This window comes from Fusarium falciforme, chromosome 2 (genome assembly GCF_026873545.1).
Source record: "Fusarium falciforme chromosome 2, complete sequence".
In the NCBI taxonomy this organism is placed as follows: Eukaryota; Fungi; Ascomycota; class Sordariomycetes; order Hypocreales; family Nectriaceae; genus Fusarium; species Fusarium falciforme.
In genome coordinates this window covers 2468070-2495724 of record NC_070545.1, presented here as the reverse complement: position 1 = coordinate 2495724, position 27655 = coordinate 2468070, and the positions used below count along the sequence as shown (strand labels likewise).

General features: G+C 54.0%; 6 protein-coding genes across 6 annotated transcripts; 2 read left to right on the top strand and 4 right to left on the bottom strand.

Annotated features, from left to right (window-relative positions):
* Positions 1-1510: 1510 nt before the first annotated feature.
* NCS54_00272500 (Hypothetical protein) lies at positions 1511-3288 on the bottom strand (the record flags this gene model as incomplete). The annotated part of the gene is made up of 3 exons (XM_053148317.1): positions 1511-2343; positions 2392-2933; positions 2984-3288. The coding sequence occupies 3 exons, from the start codon at positions 3286-3288 to the stop codon at positions 1511-1513; spliced, it is 1680 nt and encodes a 559-aa protein (XP_053004292.1).
* A 2449-nt stretch (positions 3289-5737) lies between these two features.
* Positions 5738-7440, top strand: NCS54_00272400 (Protein SSH4; the record flags this gene model as incomplete). The annotated part of the gene is made up of 2 exons (XM_053148316.1): positions 5738-6171; positions 6222-7440. 2 exons carry the CDS (start codon positions 5738-5740, stop codon positions 7438-7440), a joined length of 1653 nt encoding a protein of 550 aa, XP_053004291.1.
* A 292-nt stretch (positions 7441-7732) lies between these two features.
* On the bottom strand, positions 7733-9136 carry NCS54_00272300 (Hypothetical protein; the record flags this gene model as incomplete). Its single annotated transcript, XM_053148315.1, has 2 exons — positions 7733-7998; positions 8050-9136. 2 exons carry the CDS (start codon positions 9134-9136, stop codon positions 7733-7735), a joined length of 1353 nt encoding a protein of 450 aa, XP_053004290.1.
* A 569-nt stretch (positions 9137-9705) lies between these two features.
* On the bottom strand, positions 9706-10710 carry NCS54_00272200 (Non-structural maintenance of chromosomes element 1-like protein; the record flags this gene model as incomplete). The annotated part of the gene is made up of 1 exon (XM_053148314.1): positions 9706-10710. The coding sequence occupies one exon, from the start codon at positions 10708-10710 to the stop codon at positions 9706-9708; it is 1005 nt and encodes a 334-aa protein (XP_053004289.1).
* A 1068-nt stretch (positions 10711-11778) lies between these two features.
* Positions 11779-13801, top strand: NCS54_00272100 (Hypothetical protein; the record flags this gene model as incomplete). The annotated part of the gene is made up of 2 exons (XM_053148313.1): positions 11779-12037; positions 12087-13801. 2 exons carry the CDS (start codon positions 11779-11781, stop codon positions 13799-13801), a joined length of 1974 nt encoding a protein of 657 aa, XP_053004288.1.
* A 1855-nt stretch (positions 13802-15656) lies between these two features.
* On the bottom strand, positions 15657-16891 carry NCS54_00272000 (Hypothetical protein; the record flags this gene model as incomplete). The annotated part of the gene is made up of 3 exons (XM_053148312.1): positions 15657-15909; positions 15964-16560; positions 16707-16891. The coding sequence occupies 3 exons, from the start codon at positions 16889-16891 to the stop codon at positions 15657-15659; spliced, it is 1035 nt and encodes a 344-aa protein (XP_053004287.1).
* Positions 16892-27655: the final 10764 nt, after the last annotated feature.

The following is a 27655-nucleotide window of genomic DNA, read 5'->3' as shown; positions in this document are numbered from 1 at the left end:
TCGCAGCTATATTGTAAATCAGGCCATCCCCTCTAACCCGGCAGCAACGAAGGCACGCCATGACTGGGCTTCCATAGACCTTCCATTCCGGGAATTTGATTACCATGAAAAATAACGGTCGTTCACTTGTATCTCGAGCGAGAAATGCCTCTCAACGGGTTCTCGAATGCGAACCCCGTCCCACCATCCCACCCTCACAACCAGATATCCCTACAATGTTGCAGAAGGAATGGCAACCCATGTAACTAAATCAAACAGCATTAATGCCCAATCCGTCCAGATCAACGTTCCCCAGATTCACACGTGGTACGGGTTCGATGGGCACGCCAGCCGACGGGCCATGACATGATCCCAAAGGGCCCCTATATTTGTCAAGGCAGCATTGTGTTGCGTGCTTGGTCTCGCGCTGCCGTGCCTTGTCGTGCCATAATAGCCTAAAAAAATTCCCAGCAGTTTCCTCTTTTGCAATGTGGCGGGATATGCCTCGGTTCGTACGGCACGAAGAGGTAGCCACGCGGTCGTACCAAAAAAACTAAACGGCTGCGCTCCGTTAGGCCAGTAAAGAGTATTCACTTTACAGTCTAATTATGAGCTAAATAAGAGATAGAAATAAGAAATGATATCCTAAATCTTCGAGTATTCCATTTATTATATTTAGGGTCCTTTTGGCGTTCGAAATTAGAGATCGTTGACTCGTGGTAGCGTTGCAGCCGCAAGGGTCAGCCCTACCTCCCGACCGACACCCGCGTGTTCGTCAATACAAGATGTGATCGTGACGGGTTTGGCATTGGAGGAGACTATCTAGATAGTAGTGAATATTGAAGCACAATCTCTCTCTTGCTGTCAGTGACTTTGATGGCTACCGCCCCCGGATCGGGCCGTCACCGTCACCCTGTGTGCTTGTCCAAGATGTGATAAATGGCAATATGAACACCTCTTCCACCATCTTGGGAGGACAAATCTGGCCTCAAGGACCTACCAACCCATAACAAAGGCCAGGCATTCTAACCGCGTCGTCACCATGAACAATAAATCAAACAAAGGAGCAGATGGTATACACAAAGCTAATACTTTGCCGAGTCTTGGACTCTTAGTCGCTCAATGCGACACTGCATTCTCTTTTGGACTCCTAGAAACTATCTCGCGATCCCTTCAGCCTAACCTGTCTATAAATGCATTCGCCATGTCGTCGGGATTGGCAGTTTTCGAGCATCAAATGGTGTAGCTGTTCCGTCCCATAGTTTTGTGTAGCCATTTTCCGCTCCCAAAGGAGAAAAAGAAATGCAGACCTGCCATGTCTGTAAACCATCAGACTCCTTGAACACGATGCGCCGCATGTCCTGAGCCGGAAACCGTCCTGATGTGTTGTCCATGTAATGAATTCCAAAAGCGCCGACCCTCTGGGCTCCGTAACCCGCCCCGTTCGCGAAAGCCTCGCGTTCCAGTGACTCCGTACTGACCACGAAGAACTTCATAAGTCATTGTTGTGTTCCGTCATGGATCCCATTCATTAATCATGTCCGAGTTCCTGCAACTCCCGTTCCTTGGCGGCAAGCATTTCCCGCATTCTATCCGCCTCGCGTTGTAGCGCCGCTCGACGCTCCGACTTGACCCTCTCACCATCCATGCTGTAATCGCGCGACATCGACGGGGTACCCGGGGTATGATCACGATTCGAAAAGGCTCCAGGGCTGGGGGCCGAAGCGATTGTGCTTCCGGGTGATCGTATCGGGGGCAGAGAGTAGTCTCCATCATCACTTCCTGCTCCCATGTTGGGAGGGCTGTCGGCCGAAGTCGAAGGGTTAAGTATCGATTTGATATTAATCGACGAGACCCGCTTCGAGCTCTCCTGTGCAGCTTCCCCCGAGTTGAATGCCTCGCTTTCGGTCGTGGAAAAGGATCGTTTTCGTGCCGGTGAGAGAAATGAGGCAGGGGAAAGAGATGTCTGCCTTTCAGTGGTCGTTCCCATCGATGTCATGGGAGCCAATCGATTATCGTCATTCAAAGAGCCAGGAAAGTTGCGAGGGTTGCTCGATTGATGATACACAGCGAGATCGGATGTCGACGGAAGTGGTGACATTGTCCTGGTAGGTCGCACAACTGGCTGAGGCTCGATCGTGAGTGGGTGGTCTGGTCGACGGCGTAGGCCAAGGTTGACGGATCCATCCTCGTTCATCGACCCTCTCTCCGGTCCCGAGTCATGTTGACTTTGTGTCTCGACAGACTCCATCGCGTCTTCCATTTCTTCATCTTGAGAGGCGGGAATAATTCGTTTTCGTCGTTTGATTGTTGATTTTTTCATTGTCATAGGTCGGTGAACTCCATGGAGTTTATAGTAAAGTCCTACGGACATTAGCAACCAAGCAGGAAAATTTTCATAACAGTACTTACCACACGCATTGCAGATAGTATGGCCGCTCTCATCTCGTCTCCAGAGAGGAGTGATAGTGGTGCCACAGTTCTGGCACGCAATCACAACAGTAGCGTTGGCACTCTGCTGGGCCTGGGCAGCATTGACATCCACAGGAACGGGCTCCGTCTTTGCACTTTCTCCTCGGCTTTGGCAGCCTTGTCGCTTTTGCACTCCGCCAAGGTTGGCACTCTTGGAGACTCGGTTGTTATAAGCCGGACAACCATTACAACCCTCAGCGCCGCCCGTTCCGTTACAACGGCCACCACCAGGACAAGTTCCTCCAGGAGTCTGATCGGCAGATACATAAGTCGCATTTGACGCAGCCTTCGATGATGCCGCGGCCGCGGCGGGTTTCGGTAGAGCGGTTCGTGGAGGGTCCGCGGGGACGACATTCGGCGGTCTCTTGAGGCTTGTCGGACGAGCAGCATTCCTGGCTTTCAAATAGAGTCCACAGGCATTACAAATCGTGGCGCCCTGAGGTGATCTCCTCCACAATGGCGTTCGAGTGGTTCCGCAGTTGCTAACCCATAATGAGAATCGACAAGACGACGAGATATTCGAATAACTCACCTGCACACTTGGCCATGACTGCCACCTGGAGGAGGGCTCGCTTTCGTGCCACGCTCGGAACCAGGACTTCGTTTGGACATGGGGCCTGAAGATGCGCTTGCCTTTGAACCAGGTGGGCTTCCGCTCAACCTTTGTCGCTGGCCGTGTTCCTCTTGGCCCGTGGGAAGACGTGTTCGTTCCTGAGAAGATGCAGCCACACCCTCGTTCGGTTTCGAGGACATGGGCCTTGATGGCAAGGCAGTTCGCACCGCGCCCGCCTCGCGCTGATGGCTATACAGCGCCGCTGACTGAATCTCTTCGCTCATGCCCGTAGGTAGAGCCGATGTTGTCGAAGCGACCAAGATGACGGTGCCTCTGGGGTACGGCGAGTGGATATACCGGGGTACCAAATGGAAGGGTGTGTTGGAGGAGAGATGGATTGGTCAGCTATACAAGAGAACTGTATCATGCATCGGCGTCGATATCGAGTCGGCGCGAAGGTTACGATGGATGGTTGTACAGGGTTGGGGGGCAGAAAGGGCGGGTTTGATGATGAAAGAGAAGTTCTTTGGAGCGAGTCGTGGACGGCTGCAGCGGCTGTGTCAAGTGGTTGCAAGCCGGCCGACGAAGGAGGCGAATCCGGAGAGGTGCCGGGGCCGGGTGCCGCAACTACAGACAGAACAGGATCCTTTAGGCAAGGAGAGAGCTAAATAAGGTATGACTACCTAGCCTCGGTGCCAGGTGTAAGCCAGGAGTTCAGGCAGGTACCTAGCAAGGGGCCTGGCGCAAAGCCAAAAGATATGTATCGCCGGGTTGCGAATTCGCTGGTGGGCAGACCAGTCGACAAAGGCGCCAGGGTACGGGGTACGTCGACTCGGAGGCAGATGACCCAGCCAGTAGCCCCAATGGACGGATCGGTCAGTCAGTCAGGACTGGAACGAACGGGAGCAGACGTATTGGTCAGGCGACAGAGATGCCAGATAGCGACGCGACAGCAACCGGAGGGTCGGGGCCGACGTCAGGCCAGGGCGAGAGTCCAGTCGGGGGTCCAAAGCCGGGGGTGGGCTACTGGGAGATGATGTCGAGAGGGAAGAGAAGGAGGGGGAGAATAGAGGAGGGAAGAAACAAAGACGATGTGAAAGAAGGATCGCCGACCAAGGAAGCGGGCGCGGGGATCAGTTGGGAGTAGTCAGAAGTTGGTAAGACAACAGGGCGGCGCAAACCGAAGGACGTCGAGAGGTTCGAAGGCGTGCTTGGCAGGTCAGTGGCAGCCAAGGGCAGGGGAGGCCGTCGTCAATGAGCTCGCAGCACCACCAGGCTGGGACGGTGACGAAGACCAGGGGGTAGATGTGCAGTCCCAGATCGATCAACGCACACAGGCGACGGACAAAGAACAGCGGTGGAGGGCCCCCGGGGGATGTGAGGTCAGAGGATGAGGTGGGAGAGGTGAAGGAGGGGAGAATTCGAATTCGCAGCGGTGGAGGTGGACGAGGCGCAAGTCGGCAACGCACGCAACCAACCTAAGCAGCCGAAACAACAGGCAGCATGGATTGGAAGTGTTGAGGGCAAGGGAAGGTCAGTTTGGATGAGGATGAGCAGGATAAGGCGATTGATTGCAAGGTAGGATGGGGCTGGGGCTGGATTGTCTAGCTCCAGTCAGTGACAATAGGCGCGCCGTACTGCGCAAGGTAGATTAGTTATGGTGGATATGAGAGTGGACGTCGGCAGGTGCATGTGCATGACCTAATGGAACCAGGAGTCCGCACACGGAGCAGGCCTTGCGCTCTCTTCCCTCTCCCTTGTTAGAAACGAGAAAACGAGTCGCAGCCAGGGAGTGACGTGCAAAAGACGTCGCCAGAATCCTCTGTATTGCCTTTTCTGGTGGTGAGGCCCAGCATGATGCGACTACGCGGAGATGGGCCCTCGAGCGTGGGATGACCATGACCGCCACGGCCTTCTCGGTGGGTGGGTTGGGGTTAAAACGACCGGTCCTCTTCTGGAGCCATCCACGGCCATTCATAGCACCATATTCTAGTGCCTCTTAGCTTCGACGACGTGCCGTTTCCGACAGCCTGGAGCCCGCGAGCTGTCAAACCCCTTGGCGGTGACTTGCTTGCTTGTTGGTCGTACGCCAGACGCATCCCCCAACTTTTCCCCTGTCCAGCGGCGTCTTGAGCCCTCCGGATCTTCACTCAACCGCCCACGGGGGAGCATCGCGGCGCTCTCGCAGCAGCCTTCGGCGCGCCGAGGACCCTTTCGCAAGGTGCCGTCACAGGGGCCTCACAGGCCCTTAGATCCAAAAGTTAGCGGGCCCCCCTCTTCACCGCGGCTCTGTCAAATGGGCTCGGTCGCCCCTGAAATGCCTCGGATTACATTGCCCGTTTCCTGATTGGCCCAGCTCGTACGGAGAAATTCCTCTCGGCCACTTGACACCGCTGCCCGGCTTTTGCGCAGGGGATCATCGCCCTGGTGCCCTGATGGACCAAGATCCAGTCGACGCTAGACCGAGATCGGGCCCTCTTTTTCCTATCTGAGGTACCTACCTCGTACCTCGCTCCTGCGCCACAGTTCTCGAACGCCAAACAATTGTTGGGTCGGTGCTTCTGACGCGAGGCTGCCGGTAGCTTCAGCCCAAAGTGGGTGGGTTTTCGCGAATCGCAATCGTCACCGTTTTGAGCGTCAACCTCGCCGTGAACGTCACCCACACCCGATTGGCGTCTTTGGAGACCATATCGATACCTTCTCCGCAGAGGACAGCCTCTTGGATCCTCCATCATGACATCCGAGCGCGGCAGCAGCCCCAACCGGGAGCCTACTCCAACCCTTCCCCTATCCTCGATCCCGCAGAAACGCGCCCTCGAAGAAGGCCGTCACAGCCCCGTCGTTCCCTCGCCATTGAACCCCGAAGTCAGGCCCTCCGAGTCTCTAGCCCCCGAAGATGCTGCTGCGCAAGCTGCCCGCTCCAAGTCGGCCCGTACAAAGAAGGACACGCTCAAAAAACGCGAGGCCAAGGGCGGTGACAGTGCCCGCGCGACCCCGGATCCAAGGGCAAAGGAACCAAAGCAGAGCGAATCTAGTCCGCTACGCTACAAGCTTGCGCCTCCCAAGCCGTCCGACTTTGACCCCCCACGAGGGCCTGTCTTGACGGCGCACCACGAAATCACTACTCCCAGCGGTGAAGCGGTCGAGTTTTTTGAGACATCTGATCAGTAAGTATCGATCGCAATCAGCTCAATGCGCCCCAAGCTGACACGAAAAGTGTTTCCAACAAGAAGAACTTCCGCTACACGCATTGTATCGCCGACCCCCTCTTCCCATCCATGATCTACTATCGAGGTACCGAGCCTGAGCCTTTCGGGCCCCGCATGAGCTTCGAAGACTCTGCGGGGCACGTCTTCTTCGACAAGTCGGCGCGACAAGTCACAACTGATAAAGGGTTTCGAATGGCACGGGCGAATGTGGCTGTAAGAGAGGGTCGGTGGTACTGGGAGTGCAAAATCACACAAGGAATAAGACCGCCCAAGGATGGCGAGTCCAAGCCAGAAGGTGGACGACATGTTCGGATGGGCTGGGCAAGACGGGAGGCATCTCTTGATGCGCCCGTAGGATTCGATGCCTACAGCTATGGCATTCGAGATGTCGCGGGAGAAAAGGTCCATATGTCACGGCCCAAAGAATTCTTCCCTGAGGGAGAAGGCATCCGAGAAGGTGATGTCATTGGACTGGAGATTCAACTGCCGTCAGAACATCTTCATCGCAAGATCATGACTGGACAGTACAACCCGCTAGTCGACCAGGCTGACGAGGAGCCTGCGCCTTCAGCTGAAGCGCACAACATTGTGCGCGATCGCGTACCCATCCGCTTCAAGGCTCACACCTATTTCGAAAAGATCGAATATCACACGACAAAGGAGCTGGAGGATCTCATGAACCCGGCTTCTACAAGTGTCAACAATACCTCAGAAGCACCCGGGCCTACTCATCCAACTCCAGGCCTCCGTACTCTTCCCAACTCACGTATCAGAGTATACAAGAACGGTGTTCTCATGGGCACCCCCTTTGAGAACCTCCTTGGCTTCCTCCCTCCTGCGTCTCGCCCGATGCCTCAAGTGGGCGCCCGCGAAGGCCTCGACGACGGCATGCTGGGATACTACCCTGCCGTGAGCGTCTTTCGTGGCGGCGCCGTCGAGGTCAACTTTGGGCCAGACTTTTGGTATCCCCCAGCCGATGACACCACAAATGGCGACGTGGATATGGTCTCACGTTCCAAAGCCAGGTTATCCAAGCTCCACGCTGTTTCAGAGCGTTATCGCGACCAGATCGCTGAGGATATTGTCTACGATATTATCGACGAGGTTGACTTCTGGATGCAGGATGGTGGGGGTGCAACAGATCGCCAAGGCGTGAGCGCCAAGAGCGAAGCTGTTGCCATGGCGCCAGGACGGGAAGAGATCAAGGAGCTGGTCCAGGATGATTGAGACGGCTCGGCAGATTAACATTTGCTATCCATGGAAGCCCATAACGAGATACCGGGGTACATCATGATCGACTTTCACATCTTATTAAGTAAAGATACCCGCTGTGGCAACGCAGAATCAAATTTGTAATTATCAAGATACTCATCACTAATGAAACCTGGTATCCTCTGCTTCATGGCCCAGTATCGGCCTTATCATATCATCGATCGTCGTCATAACTTGTGTCGTAACATATTGCTCATTACCATGCAGAAGCACTCCAAACTCATAACAAACTCGCCTCGAACATCTATCAACGAGGAGCCGAATCACGTGGGGCAGCTGGTTCAACAACAACTGGTGACGCCTCCGATAATGGTGATACAGGCTCTCTGGTGGCCGCTGGGTTGGTGGTGGTCGAGGTCGCGGTAGCGGTCTCGAGTGCAGGGAGCTGAGGGTCATCAGGAAGCTCCTCGATGCGCTCACTTCCATCAATAGGGGCCTCAGTTTCGGACTTTTCACGCTCAAGCCGGACCTCGCGGCCGCGCTTATGGCAGTACCAGAGTACAAACATGAGCACTGTACAAATGTTAGTGACTGAGATGTATGCGAAGATTCAGAGGTACTTACAGAATAGTGCAACGCTCCAGATGACGTTTGTGCCGATAAAGGCGGGCCACCGCACCTTGAGGGCGTTGACGACGGCCTTGAGCATACTGACAATAGCACCAGGCTTCGTCACAAGGTGAGTCAAGTTCTGTGGCTTGAGCAGGTCCATGGCAGCCTCCTTGACGCCCTTTTCCGTCTGGGCCTTGAGACCCTGACTCTCGGCCGCAGCTGCGAGAATCTCTGGCGCCAGAGACGACGTCAGCTTGTCTGGAAGCTGAGTGACGAGCTTCTGAAGGGACGAGGGCATCTTCTCAAAGCCTCTGTTGATAGCGCCATCGCGGTCCTCGATGAGACTTGCGAGATCGTTGTATGCCGTCGGCACGCCGTTGGCAAGGTCCTTGAAGACCTGTGTGAAACGCGACAGTAGGTCGGACGACTCGTTGGACAGGGAGACGATCTTGTTGTTCTTGGCCTGCAGATTCAACCGATCGAGAACATTTCCGAGGTCCTTTGTCTCCTGTTCGGCTTCCTGTGTAGAAACAACATCCTCTGGCTTGAGCTCATCGCCCTGCTTCTTGTGTCTCGTGAAGAGAGCTGTGAGACGGTTGGGGTGCTTTTCCTCTTTTTCCTTGTCCTTCTCCTTTTCCTTCTTCTCCTTCTCTTTCTTTTCTTTCTTCTTCTCTTTTTCGTGATTCTTCTTATCCTTCTCCTTTTCCTTCTTGCTCTTAGAATCCAGTTCCTTAACCGCCTCTAACTCGCTCTCGGAGGCTGACGACAGCTCGATCTGGGGGGTCTTGATGCGCGGAGGCAAGGGTGGAGGCGGGCTGTCATCTTCGAGGATGCTTCGGAGCCAGGACTCGTCATCTTGGTCGAGAACCGGGCTTAGAGGAGGCGTATCTGAGCTAGGACGGTGCTCGGTGCTGTGCCTCTCTTGACGCTGAGCAGGTGCATCATTTGCCTCTGTCTTGATCTCAGGCACGGGCGCATGGGTCTGCGTAGTTGTTTGGTCGGCTGCAGGCCCCGCCTCCGTGGCATGTGCAGCCTCTTCTGCGGCCGCTTTCTCGGCCCTGTGCTTCTTGATCTTCTTGTATGAGAAGTATTCCAACATTGTGGTCGTGGTGTCTTGGCGTTTCGCGGGGTCGTCGAAGTTGAGGATCCAAGGATGTGCTCGTGTCGCAGACGATGCTTCGATGCTATTTAACAAACAGAGGATAAAGAGGCCGCCGATTCTGGACTAAAAAGGACTCTCGAGGGGCGAAGAGGTTCGCATACGCGCGCGCTTGAGATGATTCGCCTTTGTTTCACTCGCATTCGTCGTACACGAATCGACAGCTGAAGAGCTTGCACAGCCACATCACATGTGATGTCATGGATAAAAATCGTGGCTGCCGCCGAGCTCGCTCCCCTCTCTTGACTTCCATCCCCTCCATCAACCCCCACGCGACTAACGCTGCTTCATGATCGACAACCAACTGCCGACGTCCTTCTGGAAGTTTTGCAAAATTGGAGACCTTCCATGGATGGATAAGCATAAGGTCCCATGTGTGGGTGGAGACTTGAGAGGTTTGCAAATTGCAACTTCGGCTAGAGGGCCAGGTACAGGCATGCCCCCGAACATTTCAGATTCCAATTGACCCTGGGTATCTCGAATAGCTAAGGAAAAGTGTATCGGCCGTCTCAATCCGCGTCATAAATATTCTCTTCCTCCTCATCCTCATCCTGGGCTTCGTCTGCTACGCCTCCTTCTTCGCGGATGATATCGTCGGCTAGTGTGCTTCTTCGCCAACCGCCGCCTCTTCGCCGGCCTCTCTCGAACGCGTCTGTTGATGTTACGGCTCGTTCGCCAGTGTACTTCTGGCCTGTCCACTCTCTAGAGCATTTGGGGCATCTTTGTTCCCGCCTTGTTCGCCAGAATGCTTCTTGACAGACATCGTGTAACCGAAAATTGCACTCCAGCTCCAGGCATCTTAGGCCGATTGTGACAATGTCCTTGCATGCTTCGCAAAACTTGATCCGCTGCCATTCTCGCGGGTCAAGGTCTGGATCATTGTAGGTCTCAACAAGCCAGGGCCGCAGTTCAAGCAGTGCTCGGGGTGAGAAGGTGTAAAACCCCTCGGCGCTCTTCTCGAACCAGCCTCCCTCAACCAGGCTTGCTAGTACAGCCTCAACTTCGCTGTGCTTCAAGCCCTTGTCGGCTGGTGTCTGTGTTTGCGCATCCACGTCGACTTCAACCTCTTGTTGCCTCGGTCGTGCGCACTTGATCGCCTGCATTTCGGTGATGGCGAGCACTTCCATCCGCGGAGTGTTGAACTTGTCGAACATGGCATCAAAAACTCGCTTGATAAATGAGAGTTCGTCGGGGTTATACGTCGTGGCGAGCTGGGTCTGCGGGTCGGAAGTGGTGTTGACCAGAGCATAAATGCGCCGCTTCGTCGTCTGGTGGATGGTGGTGCGAATTTCATAGTCGAAGAGTGATGCCGCTTCAGATGCCTTGTCCATGTACTCTTGAAAATGGTCTTCTGTGATCTGGCCCGGTCGGATTACATCTCCTTCGTCTTCGCCGCGGTCGGCGTTGAGTATCGCAGCGAGGATAGGGCGGGAATCCTCAAAGGTGATAGAACCTCGGGATAGGATTGCCTGTAGGAATGCCCGGTTCCCATCGTTGAAGTTGTGGTCGCTCATTCTCCGCGCCTGTTATTTTTCGGTGCGCGCTGCGGTATCTGGGCGTTGAGAGTGTGTGTTGAGAATTGCGCAGAACAAAGGAAGTTGCGATAGGCTTGGGTTTAGCTGGGAGACGCGTTTCACGCGTTTCTGCGAAGGGTTAATTGAGTGCATGCACCGCCTCGTGTGGCTGTGGTGGCTGGAGACCTCGGAGCAGTCAACTACTCTTAGGACAACACCGTTACCTTACCGATGTTTGGTATTCTTATATGTTGCCCTGACGCCGTAGGTGAATTGAGCACTTTTGAGGTTGGCTGATTGTCTTGTAGGTCTTGAAAAACTTGTGGTGACTTGATGCAATGGAGGTGGTGCCACCTAAGCGACGGCCAGTCTTGAGGCAACCAGATACTTGCACCCTCAACGATACCTCAAGCGTGACAGTATATTCACCACGTAGGTTACAAGAAATAAATCCAAGGCTGCACAATATTAAACCCAAATTGCCAGCAGGGGTAATACTATAAGTAAATACCTAGACTCATGGGCTAGAAGTATTTCGCGTCTCAGTGTAGGGTAGGTAGCCAAGATGTTGAATGCTGACTCAGCTGAAGCATGATTGGCGACCAAGAGCTTTGAGCATCAACTCAAGAACCCTTTCATCACTCAACACATGCGGATAGCTTTTTCATAGGCGACAGCTCCTCAAAGCGTATTCGGCTGGCCGGCATAGGAGATCTCATCGGGGGATAAGCGGCATTGAGTAACTTGGGGGTCGTCGCGCCGGTTCGACCAAGTGGTCTTGTGCAACTTAGCCACGCGTCGGAGACGTGGTGATATAGATGTTGATCAGAGGTGCGACATCTGCCAAACACGTGACGAAAAGAACACAACCTGCGTGTCCTTGAAGAAAGAGGGAATCTTCTAGCCCATTTTTCAACCAGCGACGTCCACCGAGCAAACCAGACGACCATCGAGGTGGCCTCACCCCTGAGAACTGGGTCCCACGCGCATCTCGGCGCCGAGTTGCTCGAGCCCAGTATACGGCCAATCCAACCCCTTCCGAACCTTTGACAACACCAAAACACCAAAATGGCTACGACAGACTTGAAGGAGTTCGACGTCATCCGGGTAGCGAGGACTGATGGCGCAGATACTGGTCCTGGCTATTGGCCGGTGACAGCTCCACCTGCGGTCACCGCTAAGAAGACAAAGGACGCGACAACAACAGAAAAGATCCCAAGAACTAAGCCTCAGATGATCCGGCTGGCGGAGGATGACCCGAGATTTGTCGAGTGGAGAGTCAAGTTGGGCATTCTGTTGAAACAGGAGCTGTGTCCCAACCCCGATGGTAAGCCTTAATCACCAACATCACGACCAAGATCTAACGGCAGCTATAGAAGGGAACCCATGGCTGGTGCATTTCCCACGGGGATATTGGCTATACGAGAAATCCAAGCATCTCTGGGTATCGGGTTACCCGATCAAGGCGAAGCTATTCAAGAGCCCACAGGAGTTTGCCGTCCACTTGATATGGCTCCTCTCAACCTCGATGGACTACCGAGACTGCTGCTGCGCACACTGCAACGCATCAAACTTGGTCAAGGGCGGAGCAGCTACAGACGAGCTCATCATTACCCATGAACCCCCCAAGGTTGAAAAGATACCACCCAAGGTGACGCCGGTGCCTCTACCCCCGATGCCTGGACGACCTCCTCAAAAGCCAAACAATGCTGGGTCACGGCAGTCATCTGTTCAGCCAACGCCAACAACAACGGCTCAGAACTCACCAGCACCTCCCGCTGCAACAGCCCACCAGCCTCCGGCTCAACAACAGCCCCAGGTCCAACTACAACCGCAACCACAGCCCATCCAATCTCAACCCCAGATCCAGCCGCAGCAACCTCAGCAACAGCAACAACAGCAACTGCAGCCTCAACCTCAGCCGCAGCCTCAGCCTCAGCTTCAACCTCAACCTCAGCCTCAGCTTCAACCTCAACCTCAGCCTCAGCTTCAACCTCAACCTCAGCCTCAGCTTCAACCTCAACCTCAGCCGCAGCCTCAGCCTCAGCTTCAACCTCAACCTCAACCACAACCTCAGGCCCAGGCCCAGGCCTCCCCTCAAGGGCAGCCCCAGCCTATCCAATGGGCACTCAAGTCAGCTGTGCTCTTCCGTGCGGGAGAGCTGGTCTGGTATCAGAACGGAAACACATGGCGTCTCGGCGTCATAGCCGCGTCTGCGAACGGACGCCACGAGGTGATGCCAATCGGACATGGCCTCGTCCAGCAGAACAACGTGTCCAAGACCGACGGCGACATGCGGCCATTCTATGCGTTTACAGTCCCGCCAGTCACCCTGCCCGAGCTCAAGGACAAGGAGTTTGATGGCGTCCCATGGGAACCACTACTAAAAGGGGCAGCGGATGGCAACAGACGAGAGATGATTGCCCTCGATGCCTCAAAGATGGCCGCCGTCAAGATCGACTACTCCTACTCCCTCTGGTCTCCTCTGTCAGAGGACCCTAACAGTAAACCCGTGACCTACTACGGCTGCTTCTTTGGAGCAGAGCGGGTCGAGATCGGCGACGCGATGCGGCTGAGATCACTTCCTGCGGAGCTTAACGTGCCCGCCGAGACGGGAGTGCTCGGCCTGCGATTCATCTTCACGACAAAGGACTTTCCCGGCAACGTCTTCTTCCGCGGGCACATCTACCAGCTCGTGTCGGAGGACAAGCCCAACATAGTGCGCGACGAGCACCTCCCCATCGCGCTGCGGCTCGAGAGCCAGTGGCGCCACTCCGTGGGAGCGCAGCGCTGGCGCTACGCGCTCGTCAAGGAGAACGTCGTGTTCAAGGAGCAGTCCATCCGGGGTCGCTTCTACCCGACGCAGCGCCTCATGCCCATCCTCAACCCGGCCGAGTTCCGCGACGCCGTGTCCAAGGCCCGGGTGGACGACCTGTACGCGCACCTGAACAACCGCATGGATGGCGCCGGGAGGTATCTCGGCCGCAAAGTGAACCGCATCGGTACCCTGGGAGCGTCGGTGACACATACGGCTAGGCTCAACATGGAGCCGTTTATCAGGGAAGAGCTTAACGAGAAGGCTATCGAATGATTGTTCCATGGAACTCTGGGCATGTATTCCAGAAGCGTCACGTTTGCAGGGGGGGAGATGAGTGACAAGGGAGCCATGGAAGCTGGCAGGTTAGGAGTCATGTTATTAATGTATTGTATTGTAGCTGATATCTTGGTACCTAGTAGATAGTACACCAAGCGAGAGTAGCAAGGTATCATTGAATCAACCAGCAACCGTCTACGAGTGTATGATATCTCTCAGCCGTGACACCCAAGTAAAGAGAACCCACATACAGCATACCTTGGCACACCATTCTCAACAACCAGAAACACCCGTCTTTACCCCTCTCTTTGGTTCCCTCCTCTTCAAACCCCCTCCCCGCTGTTTCCGAAACCACCAGCTTTTCTCCTCACGATACCACCATCCAGCTGCAGCCCGAAACCCACACCGCTACAAACCCAAACCACGAGACCATCATACATACACACGCACGCAAGTGCACACAATCTCCGAATCCTCCCAAGCGACCTCGTAACGTGGATGAAATACCCACCTTTGACAGTAAGATAGCTCACAAAAAACAAGTCAGCGCAATTCGGGGGCGCAGTGGTTCTTTCAAAAAGCAAAGTTGCATGTGGGAATCTGACATTCTGGAGTCCTCTTACCCTCCCTAGCCATCCACAAAAGCAATACGTGTATGCAGACAAGAACGACACATAGTAATTGATGAGATTGATTGCGGCCCAAATGCAAGAAATCCACTCATGCGGTGATACTTCAGAAACACACGAGCCACCGTTCCCTCCACCCCCCGTACCACCAGTCTGGTCACGACATTTCCCCCGCCTTGGGGGCAGGCAAGCTGAGGCGCTCCGGTAAAAAGGGAGATACCCTGGCGGGGTTCTTCCTGGGAACAAATGAAAATGGTGTGGGTATGGTGTGTTGCGTGGTGTGAGGCAGTATGCAGAGATCGCTGTTACACGGGCCTGGGGCGGTATTGCGGCCAACTGTGAGACGAGGGTGAGGTCATGGACCAGGGTTTCAGGGCCGAGGTATGATAAGCAATTGTTGCTATTCCATTGCTGCTGTTGTTATTGTTGCATCAGAAGTGAAAGATAATCAGTTGTCTGTCATTCACAGATAATCATGTCGTGAAGAATGACATTGTCTCATTGATTGATGAGAGGAGAGAAAACATTCCCCAAAAGAATCTGTGACCACGAGAGAATCAAGGAAAACACCGCTTTCTCGCTGTCGCCAAACACATTAACCATATGGCCCACCTGCTTGGTATTCATCCGCTCCTCTGTCAGGCCCACCAGTTCCCCGGAAGTTCTATGCGCAGCTTTTCGAGACACAAACTCAACCGACGGCTCTTCCCCGATGCCGTCCCTTCTGTCTTCTCTCCCCAACTCCTCTTTTTCAGAAAAAATCAGTGTCCTCTCCAAACTCGCTCCGCTCCCCTTGAAACAACTCTTGTTCGTAAATGCGTGTGTAAATGACTGGTGAATGCAAAATCATGGAGGTGGCGCTTGAATGATCCAGATCGTGATGTCGTACGCGTTAGGTAAATAAACTCCGCCTTCTCTATCTCGTGGGAACCAACAGGCATTCTTGGTAGTATGCAAACCGTCGTGTCGGGGCCTGCCATTGGATGCATGTATGCGACATGGGATGGATGAACCGTGCAACGTATGGCCGAATAGAAGTAGAAAGGACTGCTGATGAGGGCGGACAATCTTTCAACTCATCGGGGTGGGTGACGATTCTTCTGGCAATCGTTTCTCGCTCTCGCCGGTCGAATGTCGTCGTAGGTAGGAAAGACCAAAGAAATACCTCCTCTCTTCATCCCCTGACCTGACCCCTGATCCAGGGGGTCGGTTCATGCTGCTCGTTATGCCACCTTCAGGTTTTCAAGCCGCTCTTGTAGCTTCTTCAATAACTCCGGGTCTGGTTCGGGTTCGACCTTGCGAGGCAGAACACGAGGCGATTCGTCCGTCTTCTCTAAGCCACACTTCTTGCACTCGGTTCCGTTTTCTGCTCCAGTTGGGTATACCGTCTTACAGTCCTTGCATTCGTAATGGGGTACGCTGCTAGGTCCGAATTCGTCTCCAGGATAACCATATGGATATTTGTCCTTCTTGGGCCTGCACAGTTTGTTAGCAATTACATCACGCCAAGGATTCCAAGTCGTAACATACGGGTCTCGAGGGCAGTCCGTGCAGCGGACGTGGCCGCACTTCTCGCAAGTCTTGTTACCGGAAATAAACAACGTCGAACACTCGTGGCAAGTTCTGCGCACCCGTTGACGGGGCTTCTTATGGACCAGATCCTGTCCGCCAGTCTTGCTGGGTCGGGTGAGGACAATCTTCTTCTCGTCAAAGGCGTAAGAGTAGTCGGGAATAATAGGGGCGTTCTCCTTGTTGGCTTTGATGATGGCGGCACGTCGCTCGCGGCTGGCGATAATCTCGGCTTCGGTTCGCTTGGGAGGGTAACGAGTACACTTGGTGCAACGGGCGTGCTGACAGTTGGGGCACTCCTTGGCCGAGGAGAAGGTGGAGTTGCACTTGTGGCAGGTTCGGCGGACGCGCATGCGGATGGGCTTATCCATACGGAGAACGGTGTCGTCGGGAGATCCAGTTTGAAGTTCCGAAATCTTGATATCAAGTCCATAACGCTCGCCCAGTTTCTTGGCGCGCTCCTCAATAAGCTGGCTCCTGGTCAGCTTGGAGACGCCCTCGAGGCCTTCGTATCGAGCCTTGGCGTCGGGAGCCTTCTTCTCAGGGGCGGCGGGTTCACTGTCAGAGAGTTAGCAACCGATTGATATTGCAGAATGGCTGACGGTGTCCTGGTTAAGTCGCATACGCCCAGGCATACTCTAAGGAGCATTTTCGGGACACGCAGATCCAGGAAACCGTGCAATTCGTGGCGGAAAAAGGCGTACCTCGTCTTCACAGGCTCAGATTGGCCGGCGGGAGCGGGCTTGCTGGTGGACATGGTGGACAGACGCTTGTTGGAAGAACCCTCTCGCTTGAGGAAGGTCTTGGTTCTGGTGAGAAGCTTGCTGAGACCCTTCTCCTTCTTCTCCTCCTTGGGCGCCGAGGGCCCGGCCTGCGAAGGAGAGCTCATGATGTCGACTGGTCGTGTGTAACTGGTCGACTAGAGATGGTTGAAATCGATGGGATTTTAACGAGGGCCGAATAAACGGGAGCTAAGACCGGAGAATAGTTATGCTTTAATTGCCCACTGAGACGACAGTCCGGATGCAGGAGGCAAATATGTCAAGAAAATTGTGGATGGGCGGGATTGCGATGCTTCGTGTAGTCCGAATAACGGGTCGAAGTGGACGAGGTTCGGTCGGACCGGGGAGTGGCGCTCGATAGAGGCGACTATCGAACGATGGTGACGGACCAAATCAAGGAACGTCGAAGCGGAAGGGGATCGTGTATCGAGGATTGGCACAGGCTGAGGCAGAGTTTATAGACCTCCCATGACGCAGACGAATTGCGAGGATGGAGTGGTTGGTTGGAGGTTTTGAGGGGAGGAGAGAAGAGGAGAGGGAGAGAAGGTTCGCAGAGGGAGGATGGGTGAGGGCGGGCGAACTATACTTACTCTAGTCGTCGCTAGCTGGGGCGGCGCTGTAGTAGGCGAGCCGGCGTGGTGGTATCAGTGGGTACAGGCGGCCCGGCGCTACAGCGCTACAGAAGACGGAGGTGACGGACAGCGAATAGCAGGCGGCCCATGGCGGCAAGGGCCCAAAGCGCCCAATGCCTGGTGACAAGCCGTACGAGTTTGTTGCGAGGGATCCATGGGAATCCATGACCCCATGCGGGAAAGGGCTTGTGGGGGAGGACGGGGTGAGGGGAGAGAGGGGCGTGCGAGTCGTGGACGGCGGCCTGTGAGAATCAATTAAGCCGGTAACGAGACCTGATCTCCAGTGGGCGGTAGCAGCACCAGATGCAAGAGTCGACGCTGGAACTGGGAACTGTAGTGGACGACGGCGGGACCCTTTCCAGGGAGAAGGACGACGCCAAGAAGCCGTCGCTCGGACTCTGGGGACGGGAAGGGAAAGGTGTGGTTTGGCGCGTGGTTCGGGCGGCCCTCGCTTGGTTCTTTTGGCCTGGAGGGTGTGCGCATGGCCAGAGGCGCCTCTCTCCTCACAGGGAACCTAACCAGAAGAGCGACCCCTGTCATGGACCCATGGCTCCGTTAGCAACACAGTGTCCGTCTGACGGAGTTGAGGAACAGCAATATCCTCCGTGGTATTTCCCTTTCCAGACGGGCGGTACACTGATCAACGCCCTGCTTGTGCACACTGTTGGGTCGCCCTGGAAGAGGCCTGGTGGCAAGCAGATGGTAGCAAATGGCAGCAAACGTGGATGCAATTGCTCTGAGGCCACATCCTTGCGGTCGGCCGCCAGCCGTCAGTGGCAGCATCGAGGCCCTGAGTCGGCCTGTCAGTTGAACCTTTTTTGTCCCTCCCAGCATCGAGGCCTTGCCTGTTGACGATTCATGTCTCGTCGGTCGCACAAGGCGACACGACACGATAAACATGGGTGGGTGAGTGGACGGGCCGACACCGAAGGCCGACCACGGAAACGGGGAATGCCCCGTGTTGAGTGTGGAGAAGGCAAACCAACCAACGGGTGTCATTGATGAAGGGAGACCCAGAGCGCTGGGAGTTGCGAGTTGCAAGTTGATGAGTTGTGCAAGGCCAACGGATGCTCCCCCCGCCGAGAGGAGCATTAGCATGATCCATGAGTCGAGGTTGCTAGCCCAGTGGGGTTTAGTATAAGCCCAACTTTAGAAAAGCTCGTGGCCTAAGGAAAGGACACAACTTGACCACTTTTTGTCCCAATAGTAAGAGAACCTGTCAAAACGGCAAAAGAAATTATGGTAGAAAATACCTTGGGTTAGGAAGAACCTTGAATTCTCTCAACATATTTTTTTATCAAACAACTTGACTAGTTATTCTCATTGCTTATTCCTCCACTGAATAGATTGGTAGCCCTAAGTCTACCAATACGTGCGTGTCTCAATATTTTTGGCCGCATGCCAGGGGTCCCTATCGAGGAGCTCTACGGCGTAGCACTGTCTCTGGCTACCTACTGCTCCTGCTACTTCTGTTGTTTCCGCACGCCGTTCTCTCTCTCCCGTCATCAACTCAAGCATGGTGGCGGCTGCGGCGTGATCCAGAAGGCCAGGATTAGCGGGGAAGGTCCAGATATTGAAGACGGCACTTCCGGCCAAGGCCAGCCACGGTCGCGGCAACAGACAATATCAGACCCGAGAGAAGGGAAAGATCTGGGCCCTCTGACTCAGGCGGCGTCTCTGCCGTGCCTCACAACATTCGTGTGTGTGTGTTGGGACGAGGCTTGCACAGAAGGAAAAAAAACGTTTGCCTGTCGCCATCCGTGCATCCTATCCATCCATTTCGCGAGAAATGCAAAACGCCAGCATGCACCTCCACGTAATACCTAGACCCAAAGCTGGGAACCCTTTTTCGGGGTTGTCCCGAGGAAGAGGTCAGGGTCAGGGCTATGTTACAGTGCACAATGCACAGTACGCCGTTCCTTGGTAACTGGAGCGGTAAGGTAGCAGCAGCAGCAACATCAACATCAGTCACATCATTGCTCCCTCCCACCCATGGGACCGGGCACACGCCCCCTTCCCGGGACCCCGCCCAAGCAAGATCCCAACCAGAACCCGTCTATCCTCTCCCCTGCCACTGAACCTCTCGCACCCAGCATGTTCGAGCACGAGTATCGCTTCTTCGGGGGCAGCTCCCGGCCGAGACGAGATTGGGGACAAACGAGAGAGAGGCCTTGTCTTGTCTTGGCCAAGGGCATCGCGAGCTACTAACTACTGTAGCCATGGCGCCAGTTCAACCCTTGGCTTTCGTTATGAGACGTCACTTCCATCCGTTCCGACTCCTCTTTTTGCCGTTGCATTTTACTATCATTGACGGGCATCGTTTTCCAGGCCTGCTCCGGCTGGTCTACTCTCGGCTGCATCATCCGCGACGGCGTTGACAATCAAATGCCCAACTCTCTGATGCCGCAGCCTCAGCTTTGAAAAGTCGGTATGACCCAATGTCGCTTCCGCCTCAACTCCTATCTCCGACTGCAGCGCGGCGTACGTTTTGACAAAAAGTCAATGATTGACTGCGCCTCGTTTGCATCCCGACAGCATGGGCAACCCCAGGGTTACCATGGGCGGACCACCACCTCCTCCTCCTCCTCCTCCCTTCCCGCGCTCCCGTTTGCCTCAGTGCAAGATGCACCCCTGGGTCCATCCATCCATTGGAGACTCCGTTTTCCATCAGTCCACCATTCCACTCCTCAAACAAACCAAGCTCCCCCAATCACACGTGGGGCCGCGAGGAGTGTCCCGAGTGGCACTGACGGAAGAAATCTTCATTAAACCCAGGCCACTGGGTGCAGGGCGATGGACGTTTGCGCTAAACGTCTGGAAGAACCGTTCGTTCTCGGTGGGCAAATCAACTTGCCCATCTCGATCATGGAAAACATGGTGATGGAAGGGTTCTTTTGCAAGCTGCTGACCTGTCCCTTCGCTAGCGAATAAGGGCCGAGTGCCGCCTGCAACGCGCCAGGGCAGTGTGGTTGTTGTCGCCATGCGTTGCGTCGCCTTGCTTCTGGTGGTTGCGTGCGTGCCGAGGCACCGCAACCACAACTACACGCGCAGCAGCAACCGCAGCAAGGGGCAGGCATGCTTACAGCACACACATCAACGATGCAATCATCCCGGCCGAGGGTTCTAACTTCTCACTGCGCGCAGTAGCTTGGCCTACTACTGTGCCTGCGCCTACGTCTGTTCGCGCTGACGTTGTTTGACCGAAACTCTGGCCGAGTTCTGTCGGGTCTGACTGTCTGTCTGTGCTTGCTGCCGAGATTAACAATCGCATTCGCATGGCAAAAGACAAAAAGCCAAATTTACAAATCGTCGATTCGATACAATACGTAGAGGAAAATGTCCGAGGAACCGAATCTGGCACCCATGTCTGATCTTCCCGCTTAATGATGCAAAAGCGGTAAACACCTCATCCACGACAGGCAGGCACTGTGCAATCCTTGAGGCTTCTGGCACGGAGGTTCAAGCCCAGTTTGCAAAAGCGCGAGACAGCGATGTATGGATGCGAATAGGGAATTTCCTTAACTCTCCTCGCACACCGCACCTCGCACATGGTCAGTCGCCGTGGCACGATGCAACATTCCAGTCGCTTGCAGATGTGGCCCAGCAGCGAGTTGGAGGCAGAGGCAGGCGACATCAATTGAGGGGGCATGCCGTTCAAGTTACCCGTTGGGAATTGAATCTGGCACGGGGATTGCTCCGATGACACTGATTGCCTCGTTGTGATCTTGTCCAAGGGGCGATTGATTGATTGTTTGTCATTCTATCGTTGCCACATTCAATAGCCTTGTTATTGACTGCCTACGGCAACTATAGCAAGGCCTCTCTCCCTTAACATTCCCTTCCCTTCCCATCTCTGCTGCATGGCATGACTTGCTTGCATCGTGCCTCCACCGTGGCCCGGAGCGCCATGAGCTGATTTCAATGGAAGTCTCGCCCGTCCTGCAGATACCCGCTGTCTCCCGCCAAACGACTGTGCCAACCTGGTGGATCGTCCCGCCCGCCCGTCTCTTTTCTCTCCTCTCATTGGAGCTTGGGCGGGGAAAATATTATTAGCATTGGGCCTCTGGAGGATCGACCATGGGAGACCGAGCGCCCACCCCCATTCTCCTTGGTCAAATTCAAGATGGATTGGATGGATCAGAGGGGAGTGGAGTGGAGGAATAGGAATACCGGGCTGGAAATGAAGGTTTCGGGCTAACTCGAGGGAAAGATTCGAGAGGCTCCACGAACCACTCCGGCGGTAAGTTTGTCGTCAGAGACGCCAGAAATGGTAGCCGTCCAGAAGAGGGGGAGCGGGAGGCGCGAGTTCGGGCCCAAAGCTTGCCTGCCTGCCAATGGCTGCTGCTGCTCTCATGAGATCGAGCCATCAGTCGGTCGTGATGCTGGAATCTTGGATCCTGGTAGTCGCACTTTGGGCAGCTAACGCCGACTGACAGAACCTTGTGCTACTGACGCTCGCTGACAGAGAGAGACAGGCTGGTGGCCGTTGATCCGCCCATCAATAGCCGTCGGTGGCTTCATGTGCGCCGCCCTCTTCAAAAGGTCTTGGATTCACAGCAGTCCCAGCGGGCCGGTTTCAGCACCTGAGACATGGCCAACAAGAAGCTGACAGCCCGATTCTGGACCATTGCCACCGGGTCCCGGCGCTTGGACTGTACACACCTGCCTGGGAATTGGGTGTTGGGCTTTCACCGCCCTTGTTTGCACAACGTGCATCTTATCAAAGCAGATCACCTGCGTGTGCATCATAAGCAAACCGGAATTGAAGTCACCGTCAGAGGTCTATAATCCTAATCCCTTCTATCCTTTGGCTAGTCTGGACCGCCAGGGTAGAATTGGGCATGGACCAGACTTGATTACACATGCCACTGCCTTAGTCGTATTTCTCTTGTTCTCTTGTTTCTCAGGACACGCTCCCTTTCTTATCCTATGCTTGACCACGGTAGGAATGACCCAGCTGCCATATCCGTCAGGATCCAGTAATGACTTGGAGAGGAATTGGTATCACCAGGGAGTGTGAGGAACTCAAAGTCAGCGATACAGTGCTCGTAAGATGCTCCATTTGCTCTGTCGTCCGTGTAAAATTTACAGCTCAGTGGTAGCTCACACTTCATCGCTCCAAGCAGGGGGGCGCATAAACCTCTGCCCAAGACTCTGGACTCGGCGGGATTATTCCTATGCATACAAATATCTTGGGTCGTTGTGCCAAAGCACAAGGGATACACATATCGAATTGCTACAAGGCAATCATCCTCCTTTTGGACATTGTTTGTGGCGACACTCCTGCTTCTAGCTCTGCTTGCTTCCAAGATCCTCGAGTTTACTAGGGAGTCAGCGGCATACGATTCCTTGGCACCCTGGCCACATCAAGCCGGTAGAGCTTCATCACAGATCAATGCCGCTTCTAACAGTCATCTCTTTGAGCCGGGTAGCCGCCGTGGGGAATCAGTTTTCGGCAGTTGTTGGTTGCATTGCCTCTTGATCCACTCGTTTGAGAATGTCTATCCTGCGCAGTGATGTCCGTGGCAATTATATCTGCATATACTCCAGTTCCAAAGGTACGGCGTGTGTTCTTTCTGATATCCTTTGTTAGCATGTGAAACATAGGTGGTCATGGCCGCTGGACGGAGTGTTTTCAGCACATGTCCCCTTGATGGATGCCATACGTTGTGACTGTGCCCACTGCCACTACAACAGTTGAGAAACATGTTGTTTCTTTCCAGGCCCTTTTGCCAGCCTCATATTAAAAAGTCCCAGTCGCTCCACCTCGATCCCACCTGCAAGACGAAAATGCCACGGACGGAGAGGAATGCACATACCTCGATGTGTGGACCACCACCTGGACAGTGTTGAAAGTGAACCGAGACCATGAACGAGATGAGAAATACTAAGGTATATGTGGTATTAATTAATACATGAAAGCCAATTGAATAAGTATAGAGTCTTTAGAGATGGTATTATCAATATGTGAGCCATAGAACAGTGTTTGTATCCGTAGTTATTTGTTTGTTGTAGGTTTACAGCCATCCGTCTGTGCTTGGAAAACAAATCTGCCCCACTTGGATCATCCAAGTCACATCGGATTACCATTTGCAGGTATAGAGGTAGTTGATGATTGGAAGGCTGTCTTTGACTGAGTGAGTAGCGTGTTTCGTATATACAGCGTGCCGGGCTCTCGGACTTAATGATTTTACACTGTGATTGTGCCTCATCCCTAAAGGCTAAAGATCACATGGAGGGTTAATTAGCTTGCTGGCGATGCTAACAGACGCCATCTCTATTACATTTCTCTCCCTTCGTGTACGCCTCATCAGCAGACTTGTGCTTCTAGCTTTGGAACTGTGGTTGAAACGTGTGGCGCCGCCTTTGACGCTTTTACTGAATCCATCATTATACGAACATCGGCTGAACGGGAGAGCAGTTAGGTTTGCTGGCGAGCTGGTGATGCTCGTGCCCAAATGAAGAGGCAGGTTTCCGCCATGACCTCTCGTTAACAAAGCGAGATTGAATTGATCCGGTATCCGTGTGAGTGACGGGAAGGGCGTTTGGGTTATACCATGTTCAAGAACACACTTTTGCGTTATTGAATCGTTGAGGATCTGTGGGTGTGAAGGGCTTCGTCAACACCGGATGCGTTGAGAGATTCCTAGATGGTAGAGCCCACCGGCATGTGTGCTCGGTCAGAGCTCGTGTACGCACTGGTAACCTTGAGTTGTTGACACCTGGATCAGAATTACTGGCTTATGTACCCTCTGGCCTGAACGTTTTCGACCAGTCTTTCTTAGAAGCCAGCCAAGACTCTTGTAAACCCAGACGCCATCTTCAATGCGCCGAATGACGTCTGTTTAGAATGCCATGTGGCGTTTGCATGCTCCGCGATGATTGCACGCTTTGAGTCTCGTGTTTCCAGTCGGCTATATGTATGTGTTTTTGTTATACCCTGTGGGAACTCTTGGAGATGCTCATGGAAACTGGCCACCCACCCAACCTCTTTGCCCTTGATCAAGACACTCTGCAACCTTCTTTGAAGGAACAAGCTACTTCGTGTCTTCTGGGTACATTGTTTAAAACAGCTTCTTTCTAGTAACGGTAGAGTGTGCCTCGTCGACATATTTTTATGAAGCAAAACAGATCAGGTTTATAGTTGTTGGCAGTAGAGTCTTTCAACGTGTTTAACATTTTACAGTCTTTACAACATCGCACGTGAGAATACAGTTCGCGAGGAACAGCAAACTGCTCAAGATTGGTGCTCGTATTTCCTGCTTGGCCTGGTCTTGGCCCTACAAGTCCTCAAGATTCTCGGCTGATAAGAGTATTCCTTTCACAACTGCTTCCACCTCCGTCGTGTCCGGCTTGATCTCTTTTCGCCCCGACGCTCAGGGCCTTGGACTCGTCAAGAAAAGAGGCCAAGCCTCCGAGGGATACGTAGAACTACGCAAGCAACAGGGTTCCGTCAGATCATGATTGAGGATGCCTTGCCAGAGGCCAACCCTCTTCGCCAACAACGCACTGCAAGAATCCAGCGCCAGGCAGGGCTTGTGCCCACAAGCCGTGACCTGGCCTGCAGTCCCAGTCCCAGTCCCCGCCCCGTCGTGGCTGGCAACGGCGTTGAAGACGGTCTCGTCAGGCAAAATTGGAGGTGCACGCATGGGCCCTCTGCCCTGCACGACGGGTCGCCGCCTTGGAAATCGATATCCCCCGACTCAATTCCTTGAAGAGATTTTTTTCAAGAGCAACAAGGAAAAGGAAAGGAGGCTTCCCAGCTTGCAGGCAGGCAATCAGCGCCAGCCAAAGTATCAACGCTAGCTTGCAGGGACTGATGGATAGTTCCACGCACGGCCACCCGTTATCGAGCAGAGAGGTCCCAGGGATCATGTCCAAGCTGTCAGGTACTTTCGAAATTGACAAACCAGAGGACGCGGGTTCGACGGCTTCAGAGAATGATGGCCGGGACCCTTGATAGCGGCCATAACAGCATTGGCTCACCGGTTCCTTGTGAACTTTGTCGAAATGCGAACCGCTAGCAATCCGGGGAGGGGGGGTGTCAGATCTCCTGCTCGGAGGTCGATCCCTGGAAAGGCAGGACGCTCGTTGGACTCCCTTGCGCGTGGGGATGACGAGCCGGGGTGCTGGGCCGGGCTGGGTGTCTGTACTGTAGGTACTGTGCAGTACAGTGTGCCTGGTTACTATGTACGCATCTCCCGCTCCAACCGAGAGTGAATGGCTGCAGGAGCCGCAGTCAGTTGAAGCCGATTCAGAGCCATCTTGGGCTCGGTGCAGCGTGACTTGTCACGCAGCCTGCAACACCTTGCTTCCGCGGCCCTCTAGTGCTGGATGGGCTGATGACCCAATGACCCGGAGCCAGGCACTTGCAGGAGAGAGAGGCTTTTCCTGGACGGCATCGTCATGGTGACAAATCTCGGCAGATGGCATCCTTCCGACGACCGAAGCGAGGCGAGGCGGCCTGACCTGGCCTGCAGCAGACGTCAAGAAACTTCAGCTCAACCAACAGCACTTCCTGATAAAGTTGGATCTCCTCTCCATCCATTGTACGGATAACGTAGAGTGGCGCCGCGGGACGGGAGGGCCCGCCGATCCGCCGGCGCCACTGAAACTTCGGCTCCCGTTCATCCATGTCCAGACGGCAACGCGGCCAAATGTTGACGTTGACAGGAGAATGAAGCTAGGACAGGCTCACGAGAACTCAATTGTGATTTCGGGTCGATGGATGTGCTAGAATGAGACTCTCATCTGTTACGGAGCACCTGTCCTTGCAGCTATCCCCGCAATAGACACTTTCAATATCCCAGTCTCCCCATATTTCACAAGTGCTGGCACAGTCGCCTACCTACCAGAGAGCGCCGTTATTCTTGGTCCCAGTTCAGCTCATCTGCCGGCAGTCGGCATATTACATGAATAAGCTGTATCACAGAGCAAATAAATGCCTCGATGACTGGTCACGATGCACTCGTTTCAAGCCTACATGACGTTGCCGCATCCTGCGAGTTGAGAGCTGCCCGCAGGTTCTAGCCATGTGGGAAAAAACAGAGACCCATCTCCAAGGCCCGGGACTCTTACAGCATCGTCCCACAACGTGGAAATCTCCAGATTCTTGCGCAGTATATTGCTCACAGGTTGGGGTTGTCATGTCATTGACATGCCGATACGAAAGATGATGATGGCTGTTTAACCCAGACGGGGCCCAGGGTTGGCGGCCCAACAGTGGAGGTCTTGGAGAGTCATGTCTTTGCAAGAATCAAGTCCAAGGCAGGAATTCAAGATCGGGAATGAAGCCACGGGTTGTTGAGATCGGAGGGTGTTTCGATAGGGAGACCCGGCTGGGTATCGGGTATGTTGACGCCCACGCACATGGTTCCACAGACTGAGGCATTCAACAGGAGTCTCACAAGGTTGGCTGGCAGAGTCTCAGATGATCAGAGACATGTATATTAAGTCAAGGTAGTGAGGCGGTTGAAGGGATCTTGGTCTCAGCCTGAGTTTCGGAAGACGTTGCTGTGGCACGGCGTAGAGATCGTTGTGGTGGATGTGATTGAGGTCGCTCAGCTAGGGTGAAGATCAGGGTGCATTCAGTGAATCAGGGCTCAAGAAGAACTCATCAGCTTCGTCCAGGCACACAATGTAAGTCTCTGGGGCAAACCTCATCTCGATAGAAAGCTGACAACAATAGAGGGTTTTCATCCGATCTCAGTCTCATTCGGCTGGATAGGCAGATGTACTCCAGGGCAATGAAAGTCAAACTTGACAGTAAGGTTTGTGAAATGATTCAAGAATTGGTATTCGAGATGCACCTGTTCAAAGACGTTCATCTTCTTCCTCTAGGCATCACTGTTGATGGATCTAAGTAGGTAGAGTAATGGCTCAATAATAGCCATTAGATGACTCACGCGGCGAACTCAAGCCAGTCAACAACGCCCACAGTAGAACGAGAATAAGAATCGGAACTCTTGAATAGCACGTTTTCAGATCAGAGCATAGCATCGATCGCGAGAAATCGTCACTTGATCGCTTTTCGAAATAGAGAAACACGATGTCTTGTTGTGGTCAACTATTGGCTCCCCCTCCTTACGACCTCTACGGACTCTCTGGCCGGCTCATCATCGGCAACGCAATTTCCCAGCCAAAGAAGCTCGACGCGGCGTCGCGCGGCAGAAAAGACCAACTTGGAACCATCACCACCAACTTCTCCCCCTTGTCGTCGTCAACTCCAAGCTCCTCGCA